The sequence below is a fragment of the Culex pipiens genome, chromosome 2, assembly GCF_016801865.2.
Source record: "Culex pipiens pallens isolate TS chromosome 2, TS_CPP_V2, whole genome shotgun sequence".
Lineage (NCBI taxonomy): Eukaryota > Metazoa > Arthropoda > Insecta > Diptera > Culicidae > Culex > Culex pipiens.
Genome location: NC_068938.1, coordinates 40,952,251 through 40,979,051, shown reverse-complemented (window position 1 = coordinate 40,979,051; position 26,801 = coordinate 40,952,251). Strand labels below are relative to the sequence as shown.

At 38.1% G+C, this 26,801-nt stretch overlaps 1 protein-coding gene across 4 annotated transcripts in view; it reads left to right on the top strand.

Moving 5' to 3' along the window:
* The window catches only part of LOC120420360 (putative mediator of RNA polymerase II transcription subunit 26), a 48,692-nt gene that overhangs the window by 5,289 nt on the left and 16,602 nt on the right, over positions 1-26,801 (top strand). For 3 of the 4 annotated variants that reach the window (XM_039583377.2, XM_039583370.2, XM_039583364.2), the window contains exon 2: positions 22,730-23,378. In XM_039583377.2, the coding sequence (XP_039439311.1) occupies positions 23,265-23,378 (114 nt within the window). In that variant the 5' untranslated portion in view covers positions 22,730-23,264. Of the gene's footprint in view, positions 1-110; positions 330-22,729; positions 23,379-26,801 lie in introns of those variants that run through there. The other variant, XM_052709193.1, reaches the window with a different exon arrangement.

Sequence of the window (26,801 nt, the reverse complement as noted above, 5' to 3'; positions counted from 1 at the left end):
TGGTGTTGGTGCAATCGACTGTGGTGAGGTCTCGGTGTTTGTGGGGGTTGTACGTGTGTGCTTCACGGACGGACGGACGGCGGAGACCAGCAGAGTATAACCAACTGCTCAGTCAGTCGACTTTGGGTGGCCCGCTCTCGCGTATGTGTTTATGGTGTTCAGCTCTCGTATTGGTTCAACTCCGCGTTCGCGTTCAACTAGCAGCAGCAAATCACGTTTCGTGACGATTTCTCGCGTTCCGCAGAACAAGCAGAAGAAGAAACCGCCTCATTTTTTCCCACCGTGCGGGTCGTGCTCACAGCAGCTCGAAAGAAAACACGTTACGATAGGTAATGATATTGTACGCCCCGAAGATGATGATATTTTTAGTGGAGGAAATTTTTTGCTGAAATTCTCTCATCCCTGTGTGTGACCTTTTGTGTGGGGCTCATCGAAGCCACTCGCGAGTTGTTCAAGCCCTCCGAGGTGAAAATCTGTAATTACCTACAGACGGAGTCTGTGTGTTATAATTGTGCGAAAAAGCTGCTGTTCGAATCCCATAATGAAGGAAATTAGTGTTTCCATTCAGCAAAATGTGAACAAAGCGACCTGCCGCGACGATTGCATACCCTCCAGGGGTGCGCGACTTGGAACCGGTCCTAGCCGGACCACAAGTTGAGGATTTTCTATTTTGTTCCACGAGCCTACGCGAACGCGGACGAGAGAGGCGGAAGAAGCTGGTGAAACCTGGCCGTCGACGACCTCTTCTGCCGAGCAGCTGATGGCATAACACACGCGTCGATCAATGTGTTTGTGCACCCACCCCGTCCACCTTCTGCGTGCGTGTAGTTGTGTGCCGCGAAACGGCCGAGCGAATACCTATGTAAATCGATGTGCAGAAAAGTATGTTGTTTGGACACACTCTGCACAAGTTCGGTTCGGGGTTTTTTGGACGGATTGCACCACCACCAAACTTCGCCACTCCAACGCTCCGGAATGTGTTGCGCTGCGCTGCAAAGAAGCAGGAAACGCGGCTAGTAGTTTGGCTGGTTGAGCTACAGGGATGAATCATTCGACGATCCGGTATCAAACAGAGACAGAAAGAAAAATAAAACTTGTCTCCGGAATGAGCTCGCGCGAAATATCGTGAATAATCGCTGGCATTTATCAGCTGAGGCGCGGTGGTATGTCGAAACTAGCTTTCCAAAGAAGATGTTGCACAAACTGATGCTAATCAGGAGTAGGGAAGTGTGAATTTGAGCTGGCATTGTCGCCGTTTCGTAATATCGATCTTTGCCAAAATAAGCTTCAAAACTATATTGATTGTGTCCAAGATTCTAGGAACGGTATGACAAATCAACCGAGGACTTGATTTAGTTACTTGAGGTTCATCAAACTCTATGGAATGAAGAATGAAGTATGCAACCAGATCACCGACCATGATTAACAATTTCTCATCGAGAGGTACTCCAGGTAGCCTCAATGACCTACGCTGGTTATTGCGTTTTCGATTTCGGAATTTCTAGATACTGTTATCTGACAGTACAACTTCAGAACACTATGTTACCTTAGAAAGTTCCCGGGCAGACGGTAATAACAAAATTGATATCATTTCAATAACAAATACTGTTAAAATAACAGAAAGTGTTTTGGAATCTTCTTGAAAAATCCATTTTTGCATAAGAGTTTCATAATAGTTTATGTTGTCATAACAAAATTTGTTATTGGTCTGGTATTGGTTGTTAAAATAACAAAAAATTATAACAAAGATTTGTTCGAAGAATAATTAAAAATGTAATTAGTCTGTTATTATAATAACAATCCAATAACAAAAAATCATAACGACGAATAACAAATTTTGTTATAAATAACAGAATATTTTATTGGCCTAGTATTTACAAATATCAAAAAAAATTATTTCCGGGTTATTTCCGTCTGCTCGGGTTATGCTTGAAAACGTTCCTGATATATTTGCGGGGAAAACCCCTAAAAATTTGGTGTCTTCGGGAAAATTGTTCCAAATTCAATGCAAATTAAGTGGAAAATGGATTTTCCGAAAAATTGCGAAGTTTAGAAGCTTTGGCCCGGGCAGACGGTAATAACAAAATTCATGTCATTTCAATAACAAATACTGTTAAAATAACAAAAAGTGTTATGGAATATTCTTGCAAAATCCATTTTTGCATAAAAGTTTAATAACAGTTTATGTTATCATAACAAATTTTGTTATCGGTCTGATATTGGTTGATAGCCAAAACAACTTTGGAATAACATTTGCTGTTATGGAAGAATACCTCCAACTGTTATTGGGATGATCGGATTAGTTGTTAAAATATCAAAAAATAATAACAAAGATGTGTAACTAAAAATTTTTATTTGTATGTTATTACAATAACAAGCCAATAACAAAAAAGTCATAACGGCGAATAACAAAACTTGTTGTAAATAACATAAAATGTTATTGGCCTGGTATTTTCGAATATCACAAAATGTTATTCCAACGTTATTTCCGTCTGCTCGGGGGTGTCTTCAGAAGAGTTGTTGCAAATGAAAAGGGTCAATTTTTGGCTTGGTCGAAAATTAGGGTGGTTCACGATTAGGGTGCTTTTCAAAGTCTAACTTTTCAAGATTATTTTTGGGATTTTTTTGTCTTCCAAAAAGTTGTTGGGCTTGCCAATCCAAGCAACTTTGTCGAAGACATCAAAATTTATCTCGTAATCTACACCTTCTACGACCAAATTTAGAGAAAGCACCAGAGCGAACCTTCAAATTCATTTTTTTGGAGCGTAGCAATTCAGGGTAAAGTTTAAGAGAAAAGTGATGTTCGGGGTACTTTTAGAACTCTAAAAACAAACAATTTTTATTTTCTGACATGCAAATTTATATTTAAGAGCGAGTTTTTCACCGATGTGAAACAGGTCGTATCGAGGTGCTCCGATTTGGATGAAACTTTCAGCGTTTGTTTGTCTATGCATGAGATGAACTCATGCCAAATATGAGCCCTCTAGGACAAAGGGAAGTGGGGTAAAACGGGCATTGAAGTTTGAGGTCCAAAACACATGAAAAATCTTAAAATTGCTCGCATTTCCGTAAAACTTCATCGATTCCAACTCTCTAAGATGCATTCGAAAGGTCTTTTGAAGCCCTTTAAAATGTGCTATAGACATCCAGGATTGGTTTGACTTTTTCTCATAGCTTTTGCAAATCACTGTTAAAAATGGATTTTTTTAAAACCTTAATAACTTTTTGCAACAGCCTCCAACACCCATACTCCCATAGGTCAAAAGTTAGGGAATTGCATGGACTATAAGCCTATGGCATTAACTTTTTGGCCAATCGCAGTTTTTCTCATAGTTTTACGATTTTTCTAGAGCAAACATTTTACAACGTTAGTTTCTGCCCTGTAGGCCTCCATAGCGGCACTTTTTGGTCTCAATTTTGTCATATTCGGAATCCTCAGAAAATTTTACATTAGATTGAGGTGTTGGAACATTGAATTTGATTGAAAAAAATGCCATTTAGAATTTATTAAGATATTATTTAGCATTTTGTCGGATTAGGGGTAAAACAAGTTTTCGCCTACTTGATACAGCATTTGACGTATTGATCATAGGGTAAATAAGATCTATTTCTTTTTTCAAAAATGTTTTATTTAATTATTTTTTAAATCAAAATTATAACTCCAATACTTCTAACTTACGTGAAAATGTCCGAGGATTCCGAATATGACAAAATTGAGACCAAAAAGTGCCGCTATGGAGGCCTACAGGGCAGAAACTAACGTTGTAAAATGTTTGCTCTAGAAAAATCGTAAAACTATGAGAAAAACTGCGATTGGCCAAAAAGTTAATGCCATAGGCTTATAGTCCATGAAATTCCCTAACTTTTGACCTATGAGAGTATGGGTGTTGGAGGCTGTTGCAAAAAGTTATTAAGGTTTTAAAAAAATCCATTTTTAACAGTGATTTGCAAAAGCTATGAGAAAAAGTCAAACCAATCCTGGATGTCTATAGCACATTTTAAAGGGCTTCAAAAGACCTTTCGAATGCATCTTAGAGAGTTGAAATCGATGAAGTTTTACGGAAATGCGAGCAATTTTAAGATTTTTCATGTGTTTTGGACCTCAAACTTCAATGCCCGTTTTACCCCACTTCCCTTTGTCCTAGAGGGCTCATATTTGGCATGAGTTCATCTCATGCATAGACAAACAAACGCTGAAAGTTTCATCCAAATCGGAGCACCTCGATACGACCTCTAGAACAAACCGAGCAGAATTTACAAATACTGCCTCTTAAGGGTCAAAAGTTACAGCCATTTTAAGGTTAAAAAAAAAGATGCAAATTGAAAACTTAAATATCTCGAAAAAGCGCTGGCCAAATTTTAAGCGCCACATTGCATGAAAGGGGGGCTTAAAAAAATTCAGGGGTATTTTTCTGTAAACTCGAGATAGCTTCATTTGGAAATGTCTAATTTTCAAGGCAAAAGTGTATGGGACCACCCTAACGACATTCAAAAATTGTCCAACTAGATGTTTTTCCATGTAATTTTTCCCGCTGAATCCGAATCTGCCCTCAACATTTACCTAAAATGCCAAAAAATTTAGATTTTTTTTGGTCATATTTTTAGTTTATATGATAATTTTACATCCTTTTTTGATGTAATTTTTAGCAAATTGGTTGTTAAATTTCTTTTTTTTTAGAAAATATATTCAATTTCAAAATCCCTTCAAAGATTAAAAATCTGGAATTTTTTTGAAAAGGTCCAATAAACCAAATTTCCAGTTTTTGCTTTTTGGATGTTTTTGAAACCGCCTTGAGTCAGGGGTATTAAAGAACATCCAAAAAGCATAAACTGAAAATTTGGTTTAAAAAAAAAACTCCTGAAATACTCTCTGGGAATCCTGACCGGTAGAGGATGGGTTTCGACTTTTATAGTTGTATTGTTTATTAGTAAGAAATGCCTATTTGATGCTCTGGAAAAGTCAGGAAAAAGTCGGGAATACGAAAATGGGATTGGAGTGATCACCCTGTCATGAATGATATTTTATGATCTTATAGCTAGATCAGAATTAGGCATATCCCATTTAGAACTCAAATTTCTATCGAATTATTTAAACAATGCTATACAAAATTTTAATAAGCAGCTTAAGAAAAAAAAAATAAAAAAATCCTTAATCTGGTTTTTTTTTTGAACAGTGCTTTATAATTTAAAAAAGATATAAAAAAAAGCCGACGTGACGCGTCGAAACGACCTAATTTTTCTGGATTTTTTTAAATTACCTATCTCTATTTTTGGTTTAGAAAAAACACATAGAGTTTTTTTTAATAAGTCTATCAAACATATAAAAGACAATAGTTTATAGGACCTTTTTTTTAAAAAAAAAAACTCTAGATGTCTTGAAGAAATCGAAACACCTAAACATAATGTACTAATTCCTTAACCCTTTAATGCCCAATTTTATTTTGAATTTGTTAATTCTTTGTTTACCTCTCTTGTTTTATGCTTTTCTTCGTCTGTTTTCTAGTGTTTTATATTTTCTTATGTCTTTGTCTTTAATCGGTAGTTTCAAGCCTATTTTACAACCTTTAATCATTATCATTCGTCTATTTGCTGTTTTCACAATTTTCCAGTCACTTTTTTCGATTTTTCGAGTATTTTTACCATTAAATTATTAGCTTTTAGGTTATAACAAAATGTGTCAAAGAATCATCAGGGACAGAACTAGAAATAACTGCAGACTTTTTTTGAAATAGAGAGTAAAGAATATAAGTATAAAACACGGTCAAAATTGACTCCAATTTTATTGATTTTATTTAAAACATTGGAAAAGTCACATAAAATCAACGAACCCAAAATTTCTAAAAAAAAGAGTTCTCTTCGCTAATGCTATTTGAGGATTCATAATTGCTTAAAAAAATAGATTTTTGGCGAATTCTTAAATCGAAGCCCGTCTAGAACCGGGGTTGGATCTTCGAGAGTTGAATCATGTCCATGTCCAGTGAAATAACACATAACTTGAAGTACGTTGATTTAACCACTAGCTTTCGTTTTCAGTGCAAATGAATTTTGTTTGCTTCCACCCTACTCGACTTGAGCGCTCCGTCGTAAATTAAACCCGCACTCGCGCCGCCAAAGTAAACCTACGTTTTGGAACCATTCGGAAGGTATCAGACGACCACGGTCGCAGTATTTTCATTTTATGCGTTTTTAAATACTTGTTGTTTTCATCACAAATATCTACGCCACGACGACGTCTCAACCAACGCTTGTTGGTTGGCTTCCCGTGGAAATGCCAAGGCTTTTAGTCCGTAATCTGTCCAAAACAACAAATTTTCGTTTTGAAAGTTTAGTTGCAGAGGTGGGGGCCGCGTCTAATGACCGTCAGGTCCACTGCTGACGACATATCAAGGAGAATGTGCGATAACAGGTGTTATCGCCGGCAGTTGTTGACTGATAAGGGCGGTTTCCACGTCGTTTGAGATGTGTTCGCAAGGTTGGATGGAACATCCGACAGGTGTCACATCTGCAGCAGATATGGACAAAACTGTGGAATGCAATTGCAGTTACCAGAGTCGAAGCATTGCTCGAGTTCAAAAGCTACTTTACCGATGAATTGTAGTTCTCATCAATCTACGCGTCGGAATTCAGGTCACCCAAAAGAACAAAGATGCTACCACGGTGCTTCTTGTTTCGCCATTGTAATTCATGCTGCAAGAACCATCGGAAAAGAAAAGTCCAAACTGTCCCGAAAGTCTCGACTCGGGTCCAATTCTATACCGTAAGGCCACGGTGCAAAGTGAAAAGAGAAAGAAATTTGCTCTCCTCGAAGCAGCGAAGAAATCGTGCGCCGAGGTTGAGGTAGGATACACTACACATAAAAACTGGTTTCTACTCCGGACTTTACGTTCCACAAATCTAGCAGCCAAGAACTGTGGCGCGAGAGACTGTCAGTGCACTGGCAAAGTCGTCTTTTATTCAGGTTGGTGTATACGTACGTGCTGCTCAGGTACTGTTTGTTGCTGTACTCTATAATTAAGCAGGCAGAGTGTTTGTTGTTGTATGTGGCATTTAAACCTGTTTGCTTCTTCTGCAATCGATTCCAGGTGATCTTTTTTTTTTTCTCTTTTTGCGCAGAGTTGCTTCCTTCGGGGGGTACAAACGTGCAACCCATTTCTGGGTTGTTTGCTCGCTGCCAGTGAAAACAGCTGGGAAAAGTTGAAGCGCACTGAGCATGTACGGGGAATGTTGAGCAACTTCAGCTCTCAGCGTTGGTGGATTGATGCATTTTACATGGTCTCGATCAGCTGATTTAGAGAGTCGGAGTTGTATCAATAATGCACAATAATGTATAGAACGGGAGTACAGTCATCTTTCAAATTCAGAACACCTACAAAAATGGAACACTTTCTAACAAGTTACCAAAACATCATGAGTTTGTTCGTACCAGGTGGGACTTCACTCCGACATGATGCTCGTTTTGTTTTGCGCACTTGTCGCCGTAATCAGCAAGCGAAACATTTATCTACCCCATCACCAAAAAGCCTTGGCCTGAAAACCCCACTTCTGTATCTGGAACTGAATACATGGCTTTGCAAAAACACACAAAAAAAAATCCATTGCCGTTTTGCGCACATAACGCTTCTTATCGAAACGTAACACAGCTGTATCAACTCCAGCTCCGGTTGCACTTTTTATCTCATCGCAACTCCTGTGAGCACGCTCAGGCTGATTAAACACAGCGCCTCTGCCAAAGTGTGTTGTTGCGGGAGTAGACAGACTAACGACCCGTTGACTCGACGGCAGTCATCAACGGCAAATTTCGCCACTACAGGGCACCTGTCCAAACAGCATTAGTTCGTATTACCAGTGATCGGCGCACTTGTCTGCGTGTGCGCGCGCGTTCAACAACTAAGACCCAAGCATTGTTCAGCTGTTTTCTCCTCAACGCCACTAATCGCGCTAGGTCGTAGTGACTACGCGTGTGTAATGTCTAGTTTCGCTTTTGTTGAGACAACTGAACTCGCGCACACACACGCGTAGTGATAGTGAAACTCTCCAAACGCGAACGCCATCTACTTCCGTTGGCGTAGTTTCACTTGCAGGTTCCGCAGCACTTTGTCTCGTAGGGTAGACTCGCCAATGGTCGACCGACCGTACACTTAATTGTTTTTGCTTTTCGCTCTCGTGTCTTCAATTGAAAGTTTGCAACCGGACACCTGTCGTCGACGGGGGTTTTTGTCTGCGTGTGCGCGCGCGTACAACAACCAAGACCCAAGCATTGTTCAGCTGTTTTCTCCTCAACGCCACTAATCGCGCTAGGTCGTAGTGACCCTGCCATCAAAACAGGTATCGCCGCGGCCAGCGTGTACGGACGACCGCCGTAATGCACAAGAAATTAAATATCAGTGTGCATTGGAACGCGCACGATGAAAGCTTTTATGCCTTGTGCATGGTGAATGAGTGTGTGTGTATTTGTGCGTGATGTGTGTCTTTTACACTATCTGCACTGGAAGAGATCTGTCAGATGGAAGATTGATGGCATGTAATCTGCCAACATGTTGAATTCTGTTATTTTTGTTCAAGCTTTTTACAAGTTTTAGTTAGAGATCCTTTATGTGATTCCAATCGATTTGTAAGAACAAGGTCGTAATCTATTTTTAATATTTTTGATGATAAAAATGAGATATATAAATAAACAATATAAATTCTATGTGCACCCAAACTAATGAAGGCTGCAAAAAAAATTTTGATTAAAGGAATTGAAAAAAAAAAACTCTGGAAATATACGATAAGACCATCGCATCATTCCTGTAATACAGCCGCCCACTAGTTACACAGCAAAAAATCCGATGGTAAAATCGCATGCAAAAGCATGCACGTGATCGTCAATATAGACTCTTAATATTACACGCTGCATGTACAATTTTTGTAAACACAAAAAAAGTTGCTACTGACGGGATTAAATCCCAGCACCAACAGTATGGACTGGCGCCTCAGCCCGCTCGGCTATCAGACCGATGAAGTATTCAAAGGATAAACGCATATATGAGTTTGACATTTCAATCAAGTAGGTTTCCCATACTGATTACATATTTCAGGGTGTAATTATACATCGAATTTCATAAATATTGCAAAATTTATTTTACTCTCAGGCCTTTTACACGCAGCTGGATTACTACTTTTTTTGCTGTGTAGTTCCATAGAAATATAGAAATAGGCTAAATCCTTCTGGCAGTAACTTCCTCATTACAAACAACATCCTTTTTCCTCAATATGAATATTATACTTATTATTTAATTTTAATAATTCGGGTAAACTATGTTCGACATTGTGTAGACTCAAGCAACTTGGTTTTGGGGTTTGTCTGTTGAGTATTCTATGATATTTGCTGTTAAAATCTCAACCATAAATTTTCATAAGAGGACAATTTTATGTATCAATACCTAGTTGAATCAAATCTCGAGAGATTTACTCAACCGAATGAATTCATTATTTTTTTATTGCATTATATATTTCAGTTTTAATTGTGTACAATCAAGGAATTCTCGGGTGGGTTTTCAAAAAACTGAAGCCAGTTGTAAACAAATTCGTATTAAAATCGGTTCTCAGTCAATTTCCGAATTATCATGTTGTAAAAAATGCTTTGAATTGTTCATCTGCAGTCTGCACGTCCTTTTAACGCTCTTTACTGCAAAACAAAGAAAAGTTTATTTGTTCCTGAGAAAAGATCAAATTTAGTGCCGAAGGCCGCGATGGCTGTTACGACAGACTAACTAAACAGAGAATGTTGACTGTCTTTGGTAGAATTTCAAAAAATCAGATTGCTTTTGTATTTTTTTTTAATTTTTGAGGCAAATTGTGCAGTAAAAAATCAAAAATTAATTTTGAATCTATGAGAGAAAGAGAGAAAAAATGCAAAAGTATGTTACCTGAGTGAATTTTTTAAGTTTTGAAATGTCTCAAATATTTGAAATTTAAGATTTTTAAAAATAGTTTTATCATTCAAAAGTAAAATAACTATCAAAAAGTGTTGATCATATTAATTTTAATATCGAAAAATAAAACAATACTAAAATTTACTTATCTTTCGAGTCAAAATTACTTCCATTATTTTAAATTTTCAACTAACAGGATTTTTAAAAGTTTCTCGAGCATGATTATAAATTCTTCTGGCAATAAAGTGAAAACAAATATGGAATTCTTGCTAATTTTAAATTTGATTTTTCATCTGATAAATTATGCAAAAAGCAATGTTAGACTTCATTTTTTAACGTTTTCGGAAAATTACAATTTGTTAAAAAAAATGCAGCACTGCAAAATGATTTTTTAACATCTCGTGTTATATCTAAAAAAAAAATCATCAAAAGCATACAAAATAGATAATTTGCCGAAATTCGTTTCCGTAAAAAAGATAAACCCCTGAAGAAGGCCTCAAAATAAAGGCCGAAACATCGGTGTTTTTCTTTTTCGACATGACTGCTCGCCAAAACCATAAAGACTTATTTTTTTTCCATCTGTACCTACAATTTTACCGAAGTTACAAAATCGATTCGAAAAATTCCTTTTGAAGGTACTGATTTTTGAACCTTTTTATAGCTTTTTGTTCACTCAAGGCTAACTTACTAATTCGTAATTGAATTAATTAAAATGTAATAACATGTCTTCAAATTATTGGTACCATATTCATAATTTCAAATATAAACTAAAAAGAACCGGGAATTCCCGAAAAAATAGAAATTTTCAAACTCTAGATTTCCAGAAAATTAAAAATCTCGAGAATCGTCACCCTCTACATGCGAGTATATCTTCACTAGTCACTGAGCTTGATAGCTGTCTAACAGAAGTTACAAATTATCTATGGTTGGCCAAACGAATACAACATTCGGCAAAACCCATCATGCAAAACAAAACTGAAAACACACGCGACTTTGCTACGCAAAAAGTGCGAAATCGAGGCAGTAGCGTCACCTACTTTATCTGTATTTTGTTTTTTTGCTGTTGTTTTTCCCCAACCAGCGATTAGATAAATCACCAATCATCGCTCAACGCACAACATTACTTGAAAAAAAAATCTCACAACAGTAGCTGAACCATTCTGAATAACCTCAGCTTGGTATGAAAACAATTCAAACAGTTGTTTCAACGCTGCTAGAACAAGCTGCAAACATTGCTCGAACGGTGTGACATATAAACACAATCGCGGTGAAGGTGCAATCGATTACAACTATACTCTCAGCAAAATTGGCCACGTTACGGTACGCGCACCAATCTAGAATCTTCGATCCGATTAACTGCCGACACCAATACCTCGCCAGCTGGTTCACAGTAAACAGCTGGTGGAAGAATCCCCCGCCTGCAAGTGGTCGTAAGACGCGCAAGACGTACACTAGAATGCACTTAGCGATACGATACGTATAGTACACGACACCAGGGCGTCACAATTACTACCCTTCGTGGTAAACTAATGCCGACCGGCCGCGATCGGTAGCCAAATTTGCGCCGTCGCGGGTTGCATCACGGCGCTGTGGTGGCCACCAATGACACAGCCGCGGTTGTTGGTTCCTCAAATATTTCATAATACGGCACGGCGCGCAAGCGGTGAAATTGTAGGAAGAAGCACCGCGGACATCGGTCAGCGCCGCGGTCGGACGTTTGGCGAAAATCTGGGGTAGAAGTAACGCAGAGTGTGAAGAAGATTGAGGTGGAACGTTGAACGTTTGAAGTGCCTATCTAGGCAAATATTTTTAATATGCTACTATTACTATCATTACAGACATTTTTTACTCATTTCCCCGAGATCTACATTCTGACAAGGTGGGCACCGTTGATGATCAGGTTTAGGATCTCTTTTGCCTTCCTCACTGAGGTAAGGCTATAATCCTGCTCTAAAAATGAACTTTTTATTAAAAGCTCGAAGACCCACCATCATATATACATATCGACTCAGAATCGAAAACTGAACAAATGTCTGTGTGTGTGTGTATGTGTGTGTGTGTGTGTATGTATGTATGTGTTCAAAAATCTTGCCAAGTTTTCTCAGCACTGGCTGAACCGATTTTGATCGAACCAGTTGCATTCGACTTGGTTTAGGGTCCCATACATCGCTATTGAATTGTTTGAAGTTTCGATAAGTAGTTCAAAAGTTATGTATAAAAATGTGTTTTCACATATATCCGGATCTCAATTATATGCATGTAAACGATGTCCGGAACCATCATCCGACCCATCGTTGGTTAGGTAATCAAGAGACCTTTCCAACGAGTCCTCAACATCGAAGATCTGGCAACCCTGTCTCGAGTTATGACCACTTAAGTGATATTTATGTACTTTTTTGAAGCCGGATCTCAATTATATGCATGTAAACGATGTCCGGATCCATCATCCGACCCATCGTTGGTTAGGTAATCAAGAGACCTTTCCAACGAGTCCTCAACATTGAAGATCTGGCAACCCTGTCTCGAGTTATGACCACTTAAGTGATATTTATGTACTTTTTTGAAGCCGGATCTCACTTAAATGCATGTAAACGATGTCCGGATCCATCATCCGACCCATCGTTGGTTAGGTAATCGAGAGACCTTTCCAACGAGTCCACAACATTGAAGATCTGGCAACTCTGTCTCGAGTTATGACCACTTAAGTGATATTCATGTACTTTTTTGAAGCCGGATCTCACTTAAATGCATGTAAACAATGTCCGGATCCATCATCCGACCCATCGTTGGTTAGGTAATCAAGAGATCTTTCCAACGAGTCCACAACATCGAAGATCTGGCAACCCTGTCTCGAGTTATGACCACTTAAGTGATATTTATGTACTTTTTTGAAGCCGGATCTCACTTTAATGTATGTAAACGATGTCCGGAACCATCATCCGACCCATCGTTAGTTAGATAATCGAGAGACCTTTCCAACGAGCCCACAACATTTAAGATCTGGCAACCCTGTCTCAAGTTATGACAACTTAAGTGATATTTATGAATTTTTTTGAAGCCGGATCTCACTTAAATGTATGTAAACAATGTCCGGAACCATCATCCGACCCATCGTTGGTTAGGTAATCAAGAGACCGTTCCAACGAGTCCACATAATTGAAAATCTGGCAACCCTGTCTCGAGTTATGACCACTTAAGTGATATTTATGTACTTTTTTGAAGCCGGATCTTACTTAAATGTATGTAAACGATGTCCGGATCCATCATCCAACCCATCGTTGGTTAGGTAATCAAGAGACCTTTCCAATGAGTTCACATAATTGAAAATCTGGCAACCCTGTCTCGAGTTATGACCACTTAAGTGATATTTATGTACTTTTTTGAAGCCGGATCTCACTTTAATGTATGTAAACGATGTCCGGAACCATCATCCGACCCATCGTTGGTTAGATAATCGAGAGACCTTTCCAACGAGCCCACAACATTTAAGATCTGGCAACCCTGTCTCGAGTTATGACCACTTAAGTGATATTTATGAATTTTTTTGAAGCCGGATCTCACTTAAATGTATGTAAACGATGTCCGGAACCATCATCCGACCCATTGTTGGTTAGGTAATCAAGAGACCTTTCCAACGAGTCCACATAATTGAAAATCTGGCAACCCTGTCTCAAGTTATGACAACTTAAGTTATATCTGTGTACTTATTTTTCTGGACCTAAGGGACCATCCATAAACCACGTGGACACTTTAGGGGGGGGGGGGGGTATGGCGATTGTCCACGCTCCATACAAAAAAGATTTTTTTTGTATGGACAATTGTCCACGAGGGGGGGGGGGGGTTAAGATTACCAAAAAAAGTGTCCACGTGGTTTGTGGATGGTCCCTAAAAAAAAATAGCTGAAATATGTGTCCAAACCACTCATATTACCCATTGTTGGTAAAAAGTGAGGAAGGCATCAACCACATAGGTGGATTAAGTTAGTTTTTTTCTTAGGACTGTTATCTCTGGGTTACTCTGTGTTTGTACTAGGGTGAACCGGAATTATTTATTGAAGGTCAAACATCATAAAGCGAGTAGGTCTAACCTAATACCAATGTGGCTTAAGGATCTTTAAATTTATTTGAAACAGTTATGTCAAAATTGCTCAACCAACTCTTTCCGGACTAGCGCTCACCGCCGCGGCTCTTGCCAAGCCGTTGAAAGCCGCCGGTATGATGGTGGCGCGAAATCAGATGAATGAATTAGGGAAGGGGTGATGGTGCTGGTGCCGGTTGGGGGCCTGCGTTGCACCCGGGGTGTAAAATATTTAAATGTCAATGACTGCTGGCGGTTGCTGAGCTGTCGCACTCTGTTGCATACATTTGAATTTGATTTGTTGCCATATTTTGCGCCAGATATTCGAGCGGTTGCATCGATCGCATCTCCCCAGCAGGTTTACCTTGGAGGCCGTATTTATTTATATTTGAAAAGCGGTCGGCGTAAATCTCTTCGATTTTGAAAATATTTCATACTGGAATGAGCAATATGAGATATTGAGATGACATTTAGCCAGACACGGTGGTGACCCTGTCTGGTAATTAGCGTCCATCACTAAACCCCAAACCAGTCCAAACCGGTCGCAGAAGCGTTAGCTCAATTTCGCACGAGCGCGGTCAGTACCAAAATCTGCACACAGCGGATTGAATTCGCGAAACAGCATCATTATTGTCCGCCAAACAACGCAGTTCTCCTTGTAATTAAACGCCCTTGAACTTTTTGTTTCGCGCGTTGTTTTTGGTACATATTTATTTATTTTGTTTCGGTGGTTCTGGCGACCGGCAGTGATTACGAGTGCCGTCGAGGCGTCGAGCTTGGACCATCTATCAGCTTACACTGAGTTGCATCTATGGGATGATTCGGAACACGTTACGTATACACAAACGCTCAGATCATGGAATTCCTGTCTGAACCTGCAATAAACCACTCTTAAGCAAGCGTTCAAGAGTTCAATCACACCTCGCAAAACGCGTAACCTCTTCTCTGCCACTCTTGGTAGCGCCATTCATGAACCGCGAATGCCCCGCGAAGGTCAGCTAGCGGTTTACCTGTTCGCAGCCATAAAACACAGACAGACGCGCTCTCGTCCGCGTATAGGATGGCTAAATTTGGTCGATCTTTAATGTGTTCCACAAGATTCGCAACGACGCTCGCGTACAGAGAAAGACAACATCGCACTTGTAGCCTATACGAGTCCCGAGTTCATATTGTACACCCGATACACATACACGAGAGCGAGTTCAACAAACTTCTTTGCTTGCGGCCATTTATCCGTTGTTGCGGCACGCGTCTTCACCGAGTGTCCACCTCCCCCACTGGGTACCGTTTCCATGTTACCCGGGTACACCTTTTGCACAATATCTATCAATACGCCGAGTGTCTCGTGTGACGTACACACTAAAAAAATATTAATTTTACATTTAACGTAATCCTTGATTGCACCTACTATTAAATCATGTAAATGTGTTTCCGCTGTAAAATTATGTTTATTTTGACGTAAATTAATAAAATTTCTATTGGCATTCCGTGACATTATGCGAAACCTAAAACTACATTATAAATAACCCAATTTTATGCTTAATCTGATGCACATAACTGGAGCATCAAGTTTGATGGAATATTACATCAAATGAAACCCAATTTCACGCGCCTTGACCACTGACACACGCGTGTCAGAGTGGAGAAACGTCAAAACGAAAAACATGTGTGCCGCCGCAAAGAATATTTTTGCAGTCGAATTTTTCGATAAATTTTATCAATTCTGTACCTCTTCTGGCAAGAATCTGTCATCAAATCATTGAAAGAGGTAAGTTTAATAATTTTTGATATGGTGAGACAGATTTTAAACATTTTTTTGTCGTTCTCCGTTTCGTTCTATTTAGGTTAAGGCAAGGTTGCGGAAATCGAGATAAGTAAAACTTCTCCGTCAAGCTGCTGTTCCGATGTTCCCGGAGTGGATCAAACATTTGGTGCGGCAATCGTGAGTTCCCATCAGCTGTGTCACCTCCGGCGGGGTGGCCGCCTTTCACCATCCAAAGTCCAAATCCAGCTCGCGGGAACGGCTCGGGCCGGCGGAGATTCCGGCGTGCCCAGCGAAGATGATGACGACGACGACGACCCGTGCATTTCGCGGAGTTCACCCGAATGCCACGGGACGGAGTGTGACCACGGTGCGGAAAGTGGCCACGATCACTTTCACTTGTGAGCCGGGAGTAGTAGTTCGGGGGATTTTCGGAGTAAATCGAGCCTGAGGAATGACCGGTACAAGTGCTTTGGGCTGCATCCTGAACAGTTTCCAGCTGCAGAATTTCGGGCGAAGATTGGTAGCGGGTACGATTCGGCCAACTCGCCGGGCCAGACCAGCATGATCGAGGACATTGCGGACACAATCGAGGAGATTGGGAAGCTGGACACGAACATCCATTCGGCTAATAGCCGACACGCGCAAGCTGTGTCACCTCCGGTGGGGTGGCCGCCTCGGTACAAATCGCATGCCGGAAGAAAATCGTGATAGTGGACAAAAATCACAAGGCAGCAAAATAAGTTGAAAAATCGCAGGAAAAAAAAAACAATAATGACAACTTCGCGAAATTAGTGAAAATTGTGTGATCAATGATGTGCATAAACCATCACGTCGGAGTGGTCGTAGTGACGAGTAGTGTGTAGGTGGAAAAGCTACTGCAACAATCACTTGTGACGGCAGCAGCGACGTCAATGCTTGCCAGCTGGAGTTGGGCTCGGGGTTGTAAGGCGAATAACTGTTAAAGAATTCATTGTTTTCAGACCTGCGGAATCTATCGAGATATTCATAGATATCAACTATAAAATAAAATTGATGATTTTGATTTGTTTTTGTACGAATCTGATAAAACTGGTCTGAAGTGATCACAGAGTGGCAGGAATATAATCCACTATTGTAAAGACTTTTTAGAATCGTGTTGAAATGACGGTATACTTTTTTTGTAGAACCTTTTGTAGAACCATTACAACCAATTAAACGATTTATAGGTGAACTTGATTTTCACGATTCCATCACACTTTTACCAGTTCAGAAAACCCCAAAGGAGGCTACACAGTTCAAAGTATTACTAAAATGTAATCCCACTTTGCCAAAACCATATTTAAGCTGATTTTTGAGTAACATAAATGGTTCAGAGCATCAAGGTTACCTGAAGTTTGTATACAACAGTGAAGTCTTTGAAGTTGAATATCTTTTGACTATCAATTGAAATTGAATTGAAATTGAAACAAATATAATACAAACTTATTAATACAAATAAACTTTAAAACAAACAAATCTTAAAAACATAAATTCAATATATCCAAAATTAAAAAAAAAATATGAATCACAAATCCAAAAATGTAAAGATTCTAAAATCGAAAACGTTCACAAAAAATCTAAAATTCGACTGACGACGTCCACAGGATGGCGAAGATGGAGTTGATCGATGATTGGCTCCAGCGAGTGCTACCGAAGTTCTGGATGGGGTGCGCCACCTCAGTCAATCCCCTGCTGCAGCGGTTGTCCCCTTGAGCTGTGATATTAGATTAAGTAATGCCTCCTTTCCTCTAACTATCCCACATCTATTAGCTATTTCGAAGGTTATTTTTGCAATTTTTTTCCTTCTCTGTCTAATTCGTTCTCCTTAATACCAGTAAACTCTCTCCCCATTTTGAACAAATCAGCTGTTGAAAGGTAGTATCTCAGGATAACAACTGCACCAATGTAATTGTTAAAGCAACCTAATAAAATGAAATGAAATGAAATCTAAAATTCAAAAAGTTTGAAATGCAAAAGTTTAAAAAATAATAAATTTCAGGATTCAAAAATATCAAAATCCAGTCATTCAAGAGCTGAAAATTGAAAAAAAAAACCGCAATATTTATTAATGGTACAAATATAAAATTCAACCAAATTCCAATTATTTTTTTTAATTAGACATTTTAAAACTCAAAAAAAAAAAGAGAAACAATACTCAAAAAAAGTCTGATATTTTGTCAGTTGAGATGGCGGCAAAAGTGACGGCATTCCAGAATAAAAAAAAAAACAATTTAGGAATTTCAGAATTTAGGATTTCAACGTTTTTCGAATTTAGGAATTTAGGAATTCAATGTTTTCGAATTTACGAATGAGGATTTTCAAATTTAAAAATTCAAGGCTTTTTAAAATCAGAAATTTAAGAATTTCAGAATTTGTTTGTGAATTTCTTAAAGATTTTGAATTCGAGAATTTTCATAATTAAAAATATGTAATTTCTAAAAAAAAATGATTTTTTTGGTTTTTTTTGTAATTTTTTTTTGTCAATTGAGATGGCGGCAAGAATTTTCATAATTTAAAGTTTAGAATTTAAAATTTTCAGAATGTAGGAATTCAAGGTTTTTCGAATTTAGGAATTTAGGAATTCAATGTTTCCGAATTTAGGATTGAGGATTTTCAAATTCAAGAATTTAAGGCTTTTTAAATCCAAAGATTTAAGAATTTCAGGATTTGTTAGTGAATTTCTTAAAGATTTTGAATTCGAGAATTTTCATAATTTAAAGTTTAAAATTTCTAAAAACAATGGATTTTTTGTTTTTATGTAATTTTTTTTGTGTCAATTGAGATGGCGGCAAAACAGGCGGTATTCCAGAATAAAAAAAATAAGATTGAATAATTTAACAATTTAGGAATTTCAAAATTTTGGAATTCAAGGTTTTCCGAATTAGAGAATTTAAGATTTTTAAATTAAAAATATTAAGGTTTTTTGAATTCAGAAATTTAATAATTTTAAAAATAGAAGATTCTGTAAATTTTCAATATTTATGATTTTTAATTCAAGAATTTTCAAAAAATTAAAGTTAAGAATTAAAAAAAATGATTTTAAGTTTTTTGTAAATTATTATTTTTTGACAGCTGAGATGGCGGCAAAAATGATGGCATTCCAGAATAAAAAATAAAAATAATTATTGAACAATTTAAGGAATTTCAGAATTCAGGAATGCAAGGTTTTTCGAATTAGTAATTAAGGAATTTAAGGATTTTTTAATTATTATTTTTTAGGTTTTTGAAATTCAGAAATTTAAACATCTAAAAATTATTAGTTTTCAATTTTCAAAACTTATTATTTTTAATTCAAGAGTTTTCATTACTTAAAGTTAAGATTCTCTAAAAAAATAATTTTTGTTTTTTTTTTTGTTTTTGTAATTTTTGTCTTCAACTCGCTAATTTTTGTATCCTTAAATTTAAGCATTTAGAATTTTTCAATATTTTTATTTTTTTTTCTCCCAAGAAACTCAAGCGCGTGAACCGCCCATTGCGCTCAAACCGAACTGTCAACTTTTCTTGAGGAGGTCACGAAAAGAACGTGCAAGTTTTCTTGAGTTTTCCCTTTGGAGCTACTAACTATTCAAAGGTCGTTTTAATTGGCTTGCAAAATTACGCTAACGAACATCAGAAAAAGTCATCATATCAAATTCCGAATTGCAACTGAATAGAGCCCATCCGGCGTGCCACCCGAGCAACGATGTTATAAGAAGGACTTCTTTGAACTGCTTCGCTTGCGTCTAAGTTATCAATTTCCACGACCATATTACGTCAATTATCGTCCACTTGTCGAACCCAAGCGCGCTCGGTCCTTAACGCACCCGTCGCTGAACAGCGCCCCTCCAATGCCGTATTTATTTTCGGAACTTCTGGCCGCCGCGATCATTTGTCCTTCGTTCTCGCCAAGTCCGCACGAGCAGCGTTTCACAGAACCGCTCTCAGCCACGCGCAGAGAGGTAAACAAAAGCCATTCTTTCAATAAAACAAAAACAACTAGCGAGCTGTCAAAATCAGCTGGTCGCAAATGCAAAAACTGCGCAGTTGGACGGTGCGCACCTTTTCGTGGTGGGATTTCTCAGTCTGTAGTACACCACGGCGATTGCGTTGCCGTAGTAGTTGTTGGAGCATCTCGGACTTTCGCTTGTACTTGTGGAGGGAAAGATGTTTTGCCAACACGCAGAGATGCACTTCTTCCACGGGGTTTGATTTATGATGGCCAAGATTTGAACTTCCCAGATCAATACGAGCTGCTTTCAGCGCGCAAGCTTCCGGAAGTCTTCACTCATATCCCATCCCGGAAACGCTTCCGGAGATGCGAACAGCGAACGACGCTGTTTCAACGTTCCACCACGTATCGATTGGCAGCACTGGTACCAGTTGCTCAGAGCACAATGGTCGTAAAAAACGGTGCACTCCGCGCCCTTGGATGTGACACCGCGCTGCACTGGGGCTTATCGATTTTCCGTCCTACATTTGGAATCCGCTGAGACAACTCGCGGCGAGGCGCTGCTTCCACGGTTGAGCATAGATAGAGGGTGACGATTCTCGAGATTTTCAATTTCCCGGGAATCGAGAGTTGTATTTTGCTATTTCCCGGGAATTCCCGGGACCCGGGAGTTTTTTTTTAAACTATGCAATAGTGCCAATAATTTAACAGAAATGTAATAAATTTGTTCAGTAACATGTTATGTTATAAACTATTCAATGAAACGTTAATTTAAGTAGCCTCGTTTTATAGTTCACAGTTCTACATTTTGATATATTTTTTTCTGAATTCTGAAGCTTTTTGCATGAACTTGTTATTAGATTTTTAAAAATTTAAAATTAGCTTATGTATAATTTCCCAGTATCTTTATTTTTTGCAATTTTATAAATAACGACTCAAAACAACAATTTAAAATTGTTTTTCCTTCTTGGGCCAACTGTAAATATTAAATGAAGAAATATTAACAGTTATCCGGAAAACCAGAATTTTAACAATTGGCGGACTTAAACATTACAAAGAGTTGCAGAGTTATTTTTCCAAAATTATAAGGTTTGCTATGCTCGAGAGATGATAAAATAAATGAACTTATTTTTAAAATGCTTTTCCTTCTTAAAAATAATAAATTGGAATAATATTAAAAAAAAACATGAGTTTTTCATATCTGGGGTGTACCTGCAAAGTATGCTTCAATGTAACTTTTGTTCACACTCAATTATAGTTATTGGAATTTTTGACAAGTTTAAATTTACACTTTCTAAAGAAGAAGATTATAAAAGCATTGGTTTATTCGAACTTAAATATCGATCATTGAACACTCAATGTTCTGGACAATTTCGATTTTTTCAAATGGTTTTCTGATTAGTTTATATAATTTGGCTTTCATATTTATAAGAATTAAATTTCCCGGGAGTCTCGACCAAATTTCCCGGGAATCGAGAGGTCCAAAAATGATCGATTTCCCGGGATTTTTTTCCCGGGAATTCCCGCTCGTCACCCTCTAAGCATAGAATCAAAGGTCGTCGTGAGTCGTTTCACGCGACTGGGCTGACATTCTTTGTCAGAAAAGTTATCAACGCGTAGTTTCCCGCCGCCGCCAAGTCTCTCATTAAATCGTCGTCGTTGTAACGCGCCAAGGTCGAACCCGTAGTCGCCTTCTTCGAGTGGTGTGTCGGTAGTCACGTCCAATGTGCACCAACCACCCTTTTATGTCTCCCGGGGTTGTGGTAGAATCGAAGGATGGCTCTAAGGTCTTTTTTTACTAACCGGACAGTGAAGGTTTCAATATCGTTCGTATTAGGTGGTTGAATTGGGTTGGCTTTGGTAGCAGGTCGTCCTCACCCCGTATTCTGCGCCAGCAGAGTGTTGCGGTGGACCACGAAATGTGGTTTTGAGACACTCTGCTACAGTGAGTAGTGACGAGCTGGGGCTAGGTAGCAGCAGCAATGTGCCTTTCACTTTTTGCTGGTTACTACAACGGCAATGGGTAGGGTAATTTGGCAGTTGGCGGGAATTTGTTTTATAAACAAAGAAATAAGCAACGTATTTTTACAAAAACTTTTGAAAATGCAGACAAAATTAAAGACTTAAGTAATTAGCCAATAACCCCTACATTTATCCACAAACACAACCATTATAGCATCAAGCGGATGAATACTACACGTTACCAGCAGGGCCACTGCCGTGAAGTGGTCAGTTTGGTAAAGATTGCTCAAACGCGTATGTGAGAAGCGAACACATGATATGAATATGCTATGCGTTATTTCTCATGCCGATTTGTATACTAGAATACTCTCAATATCCTCCTTTCAACGATATTTATCAGATTATTTAAAATTTATTTAAAAAATAAAAAAATATCAAAAAAGTATAACATTGTTGAATGTAACTTTCAAATCGATTGATAAGATCTATAGATACATTATAAATCTCTAAAATTGTAGTTTCCAAGAACCAATAGAAAAAAGTAGTACTTAAGCCTTAATCTTGTATGAGAATGGCCTGAAAAATTGATTCAACAATTTTGTTTTAAACATTAAGTAATAAATTACGGAACCAAACCCTCTCGAACCTTCCGCAGACGTCAAGTCTCGTATTTTCTATTATAAAAGTGCAGCATTATCTTATCTACAATCTGATTGAAACAACACCGACAGGTCCACATCACCATCGACGAATCAGCCGCAACGTGGAAGCACTACCCAGCAATATTACAACACAACTTCCTTCGCAGGTATTCGTTTAGGTGCCTCAAACCTCTGCCCGTGTCGTCCGTCGCAACCTCTTGGGCTGGCCTTAAGTTCAATTTTTCGCACTTTTCCCACTTCGATCTAAAATTAGTTCCGTTTACCTTAAAGAAATCCTACGTAACACACACTCCCAAGTTTCTCTGCCCGAAAATGTGTGTGCTGCGCTATTTTTACCCGACCCGTCTCGTCTGCCTATCACATATTAATATAAGTTTGTTTTCCCACTCTTTTTATTTCGCAGAGAACGGTCCGTTTCAAACACGCGTGCTGAAGAAATCACCCGCCTCGGATCGCGCTCTCAGCTGTGTGCAGCAGCTCGGAAGTTTGAAATTCGCCTGCGGAACATCCCCCGTGTGCAACAAACGCCCCTCCGCTACCGACACTCGGATCCCTGTGGAAGCTGACGTTGCGCAGATAAACCGGGGTTTGAACTGGGGTTGCGCGGAGTTCGGAAGCAATCCCACCGGTACCGGTGGTGATCTAGCTGTCAAGAGGGAAAAAAACCAAGAAGAATCAACCGGAGCGAAGCTCCAGAAAAAAAAAAGTGCGTCCGGTCCGGGTTCCAATAGTGAAGCCGACCGTCCAAGTGTGTGTCGCAAGTGATCACCATCTGTGCGTGTCTCAGTGCCAACGATTGTGTCGTGAGGTGAGGGATTCCCCCAAAAGGTCGTCGTCGTCGTGTGCAAAGCATTACGAAGAAAGTGGTGAGTGTGGTTCGTGAGGCAAAGTTCAGCGAGGGAGAGGATTCTACGCAGGTGTCATCCTCCGGCGTCATCATGAACGTGATGAACAACAGTAGCGGGGACGAGGAACAGGCCGAGTGCCCACTGTGCATGGAACCGCTAGAAGTAGATGACCTCAACTTCTACCCGTGTACATGTGGCTACCAGGTGAGCAATCCTTCTTATTGTCTAGTCAGCAAACAAAGTTTCTTGCAATCGAATACCATATTGAAAACTAAAGGGACAGGTCGTGTACTTTTTTAAAACGAATTCTGTCCTCGATTCTGTCTTTTTTTGTAATATAAAGTTTTAAAATATCAACAGCGGTCTCAGAAAATAAAAAGCTCTTGGTTAAAAAAAACAGTGTTGTTATACACTTCACTTTAATCTGCACAAAAAACTTGTGGAAAACTTTTAACAAGTTTGATTCCATTTGTCGCATAACGGCCAGGCAAACAAAACGTGTTTGCTAAGAAAAAATATAAAAGGGCACTTGTTTATATTTCAATTAGGTTCGGAAATATGTTCAAAGCATGCGCTTTGTTGTTAACTGCTTTTAATAGATAATATAAAATGAAGTTCTTTCTCTTTCGATGTTTTTTTTTTTCTTCTCAGTGAGTCCTCAGTAATATTTATTGTTAATGTATCTTAAATTAAAAAAAAACTCTTATCCATCGAATATTAGCAAGATAGGAACATATTGTGAATGCCTAACTATGAGTCGAAAAAAAAGTTGATTTGCTAGTGTCAAAAAGTGCTCATCGTAACATATATACCAAGTATATATATAGCGTTTTTTCGTGAACCTTTTCAAAAATCCTAAATAAATGTAAAGAAAGAGTTAGAGCCTAACATTTTACTAGGACACAAAACCAAAATGTAAACATTCGGAATTATTGCACTGTTCCAGATCGATAGCAAACAATTTCCCATTGAAAAAATGAATAACACGTAAGAGCACATAACGATCTTGCTCCAAATCACACAAATTTGTTCGAATGTGCCCTTCCTTAATTGTTAGTTTTTCATAGCTGAGGATTTTTTGTGTTATAAAGTAAACTTTTCATACATTCTTAACAATAATTCAAATAAAAACCAAGTTCGGTTTACTTTTCACCAAGGAATTCTGCAGAAAAAAACTTCGTCGAAATACAAATTTTAATATGCTTCAGCGGCTGCTGTTCAGTACATTTTAAACGAATTTTTGTTTCACATTCCTTATCTACACTATTCAATCACAACACTTCACCAATTATCAAAATTTCCACTGAATTCCTCATTAATTCTAACTAAATGAAAGGGCTCATAACAGTATTCAAAACAACAATCAGGTGACAACGCTATTGTGCCCTTAAAGTTCTCATCGAAATTGCATTTAGAAAGGACCCATTATGAAAAACAGTTAAATAATGAAAAGGGCCTAATAAAGAGTTTTATTGCGAAAATCTATGTAGAATTAAGATATTTAAAGTAGAGCTGAGGATAATGTTGTGTTTTATCATATTATCAGTAAAAATACCATCAGTCAAGCTTCCTTAAAACAAGTTGTCAATTTTTCGCCAGCGTTTTTCTCGAATCGCGGTTTTTGGTTTTCTGCCCTAATGAAATTTTTGGCTCGAGTTAATCAAAGAACTTCACAAAAGCTGTAGACGTGATTTCCAATAGATCCAATATTATACTGCCCCTGTTCGCATACAGTTAATGTCTTCTATATGCATTTTCACCACGTTTGAGTTATTGATGCAGTTTGGTTCAAAAGCATGTGCTCTTTCGAAAAATCTAAAAATAGCCAGTTTTTACAAATTTCCACAGAATTTCATTGCATTCATCCATTCGCCAGAATGGCCCATTCACCGAAATGAACCATTCCCCAGAAATGTTAAAAAATGTTTTACCAGAAAGAGCACAGAAACGCAAATCTTCAAATCTTATTAAAATGAAGGGTAAATCTCTATGAGTTTCATAACTCTCGTAAAAATTTACCCTTCTTTTAGTAAAACAACAATAAAAAACGTTACTTAATCCACCTTTAGGTGGTTGGTGCCTTCCTCGCATTCAAAATGTGAATACACTACACAGCCTCAAAAAAGTGTTTAAATAACACTTATTTTATATCAAAATATCTGAGATCCGGCCTCATAAAAATGTATTAAAACACTAAAGTACTTAAAACTTTTGATAGGGTTTTCAGATCTTCAATCTTTTTGATTACCTATCCAACGATGGGTCGCATGATATATCCGGACAACTTTTTCATCACAATATTTGAGATCCGGCCTCAAAAAAGTGTATAAATAACACATAAGTGCTCATAAGTTTTGATGGGGTTGTCAGATCTTCAACGCATTGGAAAGGTCTTTCAAATACCTTTCTAACAATATATCGTCAGCTGTGTGCTATCTTGTGACAACGACCATTTAGTACTATTCGAGAAAATCGATTTTTAAAGTTTGATGATTAATATTTTCAAAACTATGAATGGTAGAGCCAAACCTTTTAAAGCAATCGGTTCGTATACTATCGCTTAACAAACGCTCCAAGTTTCAACTAATTTGGTTACACCAGTTAAAAGATACAGTAAATTATGTAATCAAAAATCTGAAAAGCACGTGTCACAAGTGTGCTTCTAAAGTAAAATTGTACTACGTGTCACAAGTGTGCACAGAATTCCCATACAAACTAAAATTGGCTTAAATCAATAGTTTAACCGACCTAATCAGTATATTTTCAAAAACAAAAGATTGCATTGCTTTTAGAAAGTGTGTATCAACATAAATTTGTGAAAAACAAGACAAATTTTCCACATTTTCCAACAACATGTATGACGTGTCACAAGTGTGCACGACCATTTTGATGATAAATTGGTCTATGTCACAAGTGTGTATTGCGATATCCGGGAAACGGAAGCGAATTTCCAAAATCGGGTTAAAGCATCTTGTAGTATTTGTTAAGTATAGCAAAACGTCATCATTAACTCATTTTCGACCAAAATGGTCTATGTTACAAGATAGCACACAGCTGACGATATAGCATTAATATACGGGTTTTCTTACAAAAATCACCCTTTTTACAATCTTCCGAAGTTATTAACTAGGGTCTTGTGGGACCCCAAGACGGATCGAATGAGACCAAAACGGTCCAAATCGGTTCAGCCAGTCCGGAGATAATCGTGTGCATATTTTTCGGTGCACGGACTTACAGACATACACACGCACAGACATTTGTTCAGAATTTGATTCTGAGTCGATAGGTATACGTGAAGGTGGGTCAACGAGGTCGAATTAAGAAGTTCATTTTTCGAGTGATTTTATAGCCTTTCCTCATTGAGGTGAGGAAGGCTAAACCCTTTCTGGAAAATGGTTCATTCTACAGAATGGTCTATTCTGGAATTTTTTTTGCTGGGAATGGGATTGAAACAATAAAAGCTAAATATTTCTTTTTTTTTTGTACTGACGATCATATCTGAATTCTCAGGAATTTCAGGAATATTTTGCTTAAAATTTCAAAATATTTGGTTAAAATCAGTAAATGAGGATGCATTATAAATCTAATACCTTTAAACTAATCTGAAAAAAAACATGCTTAGTTAGG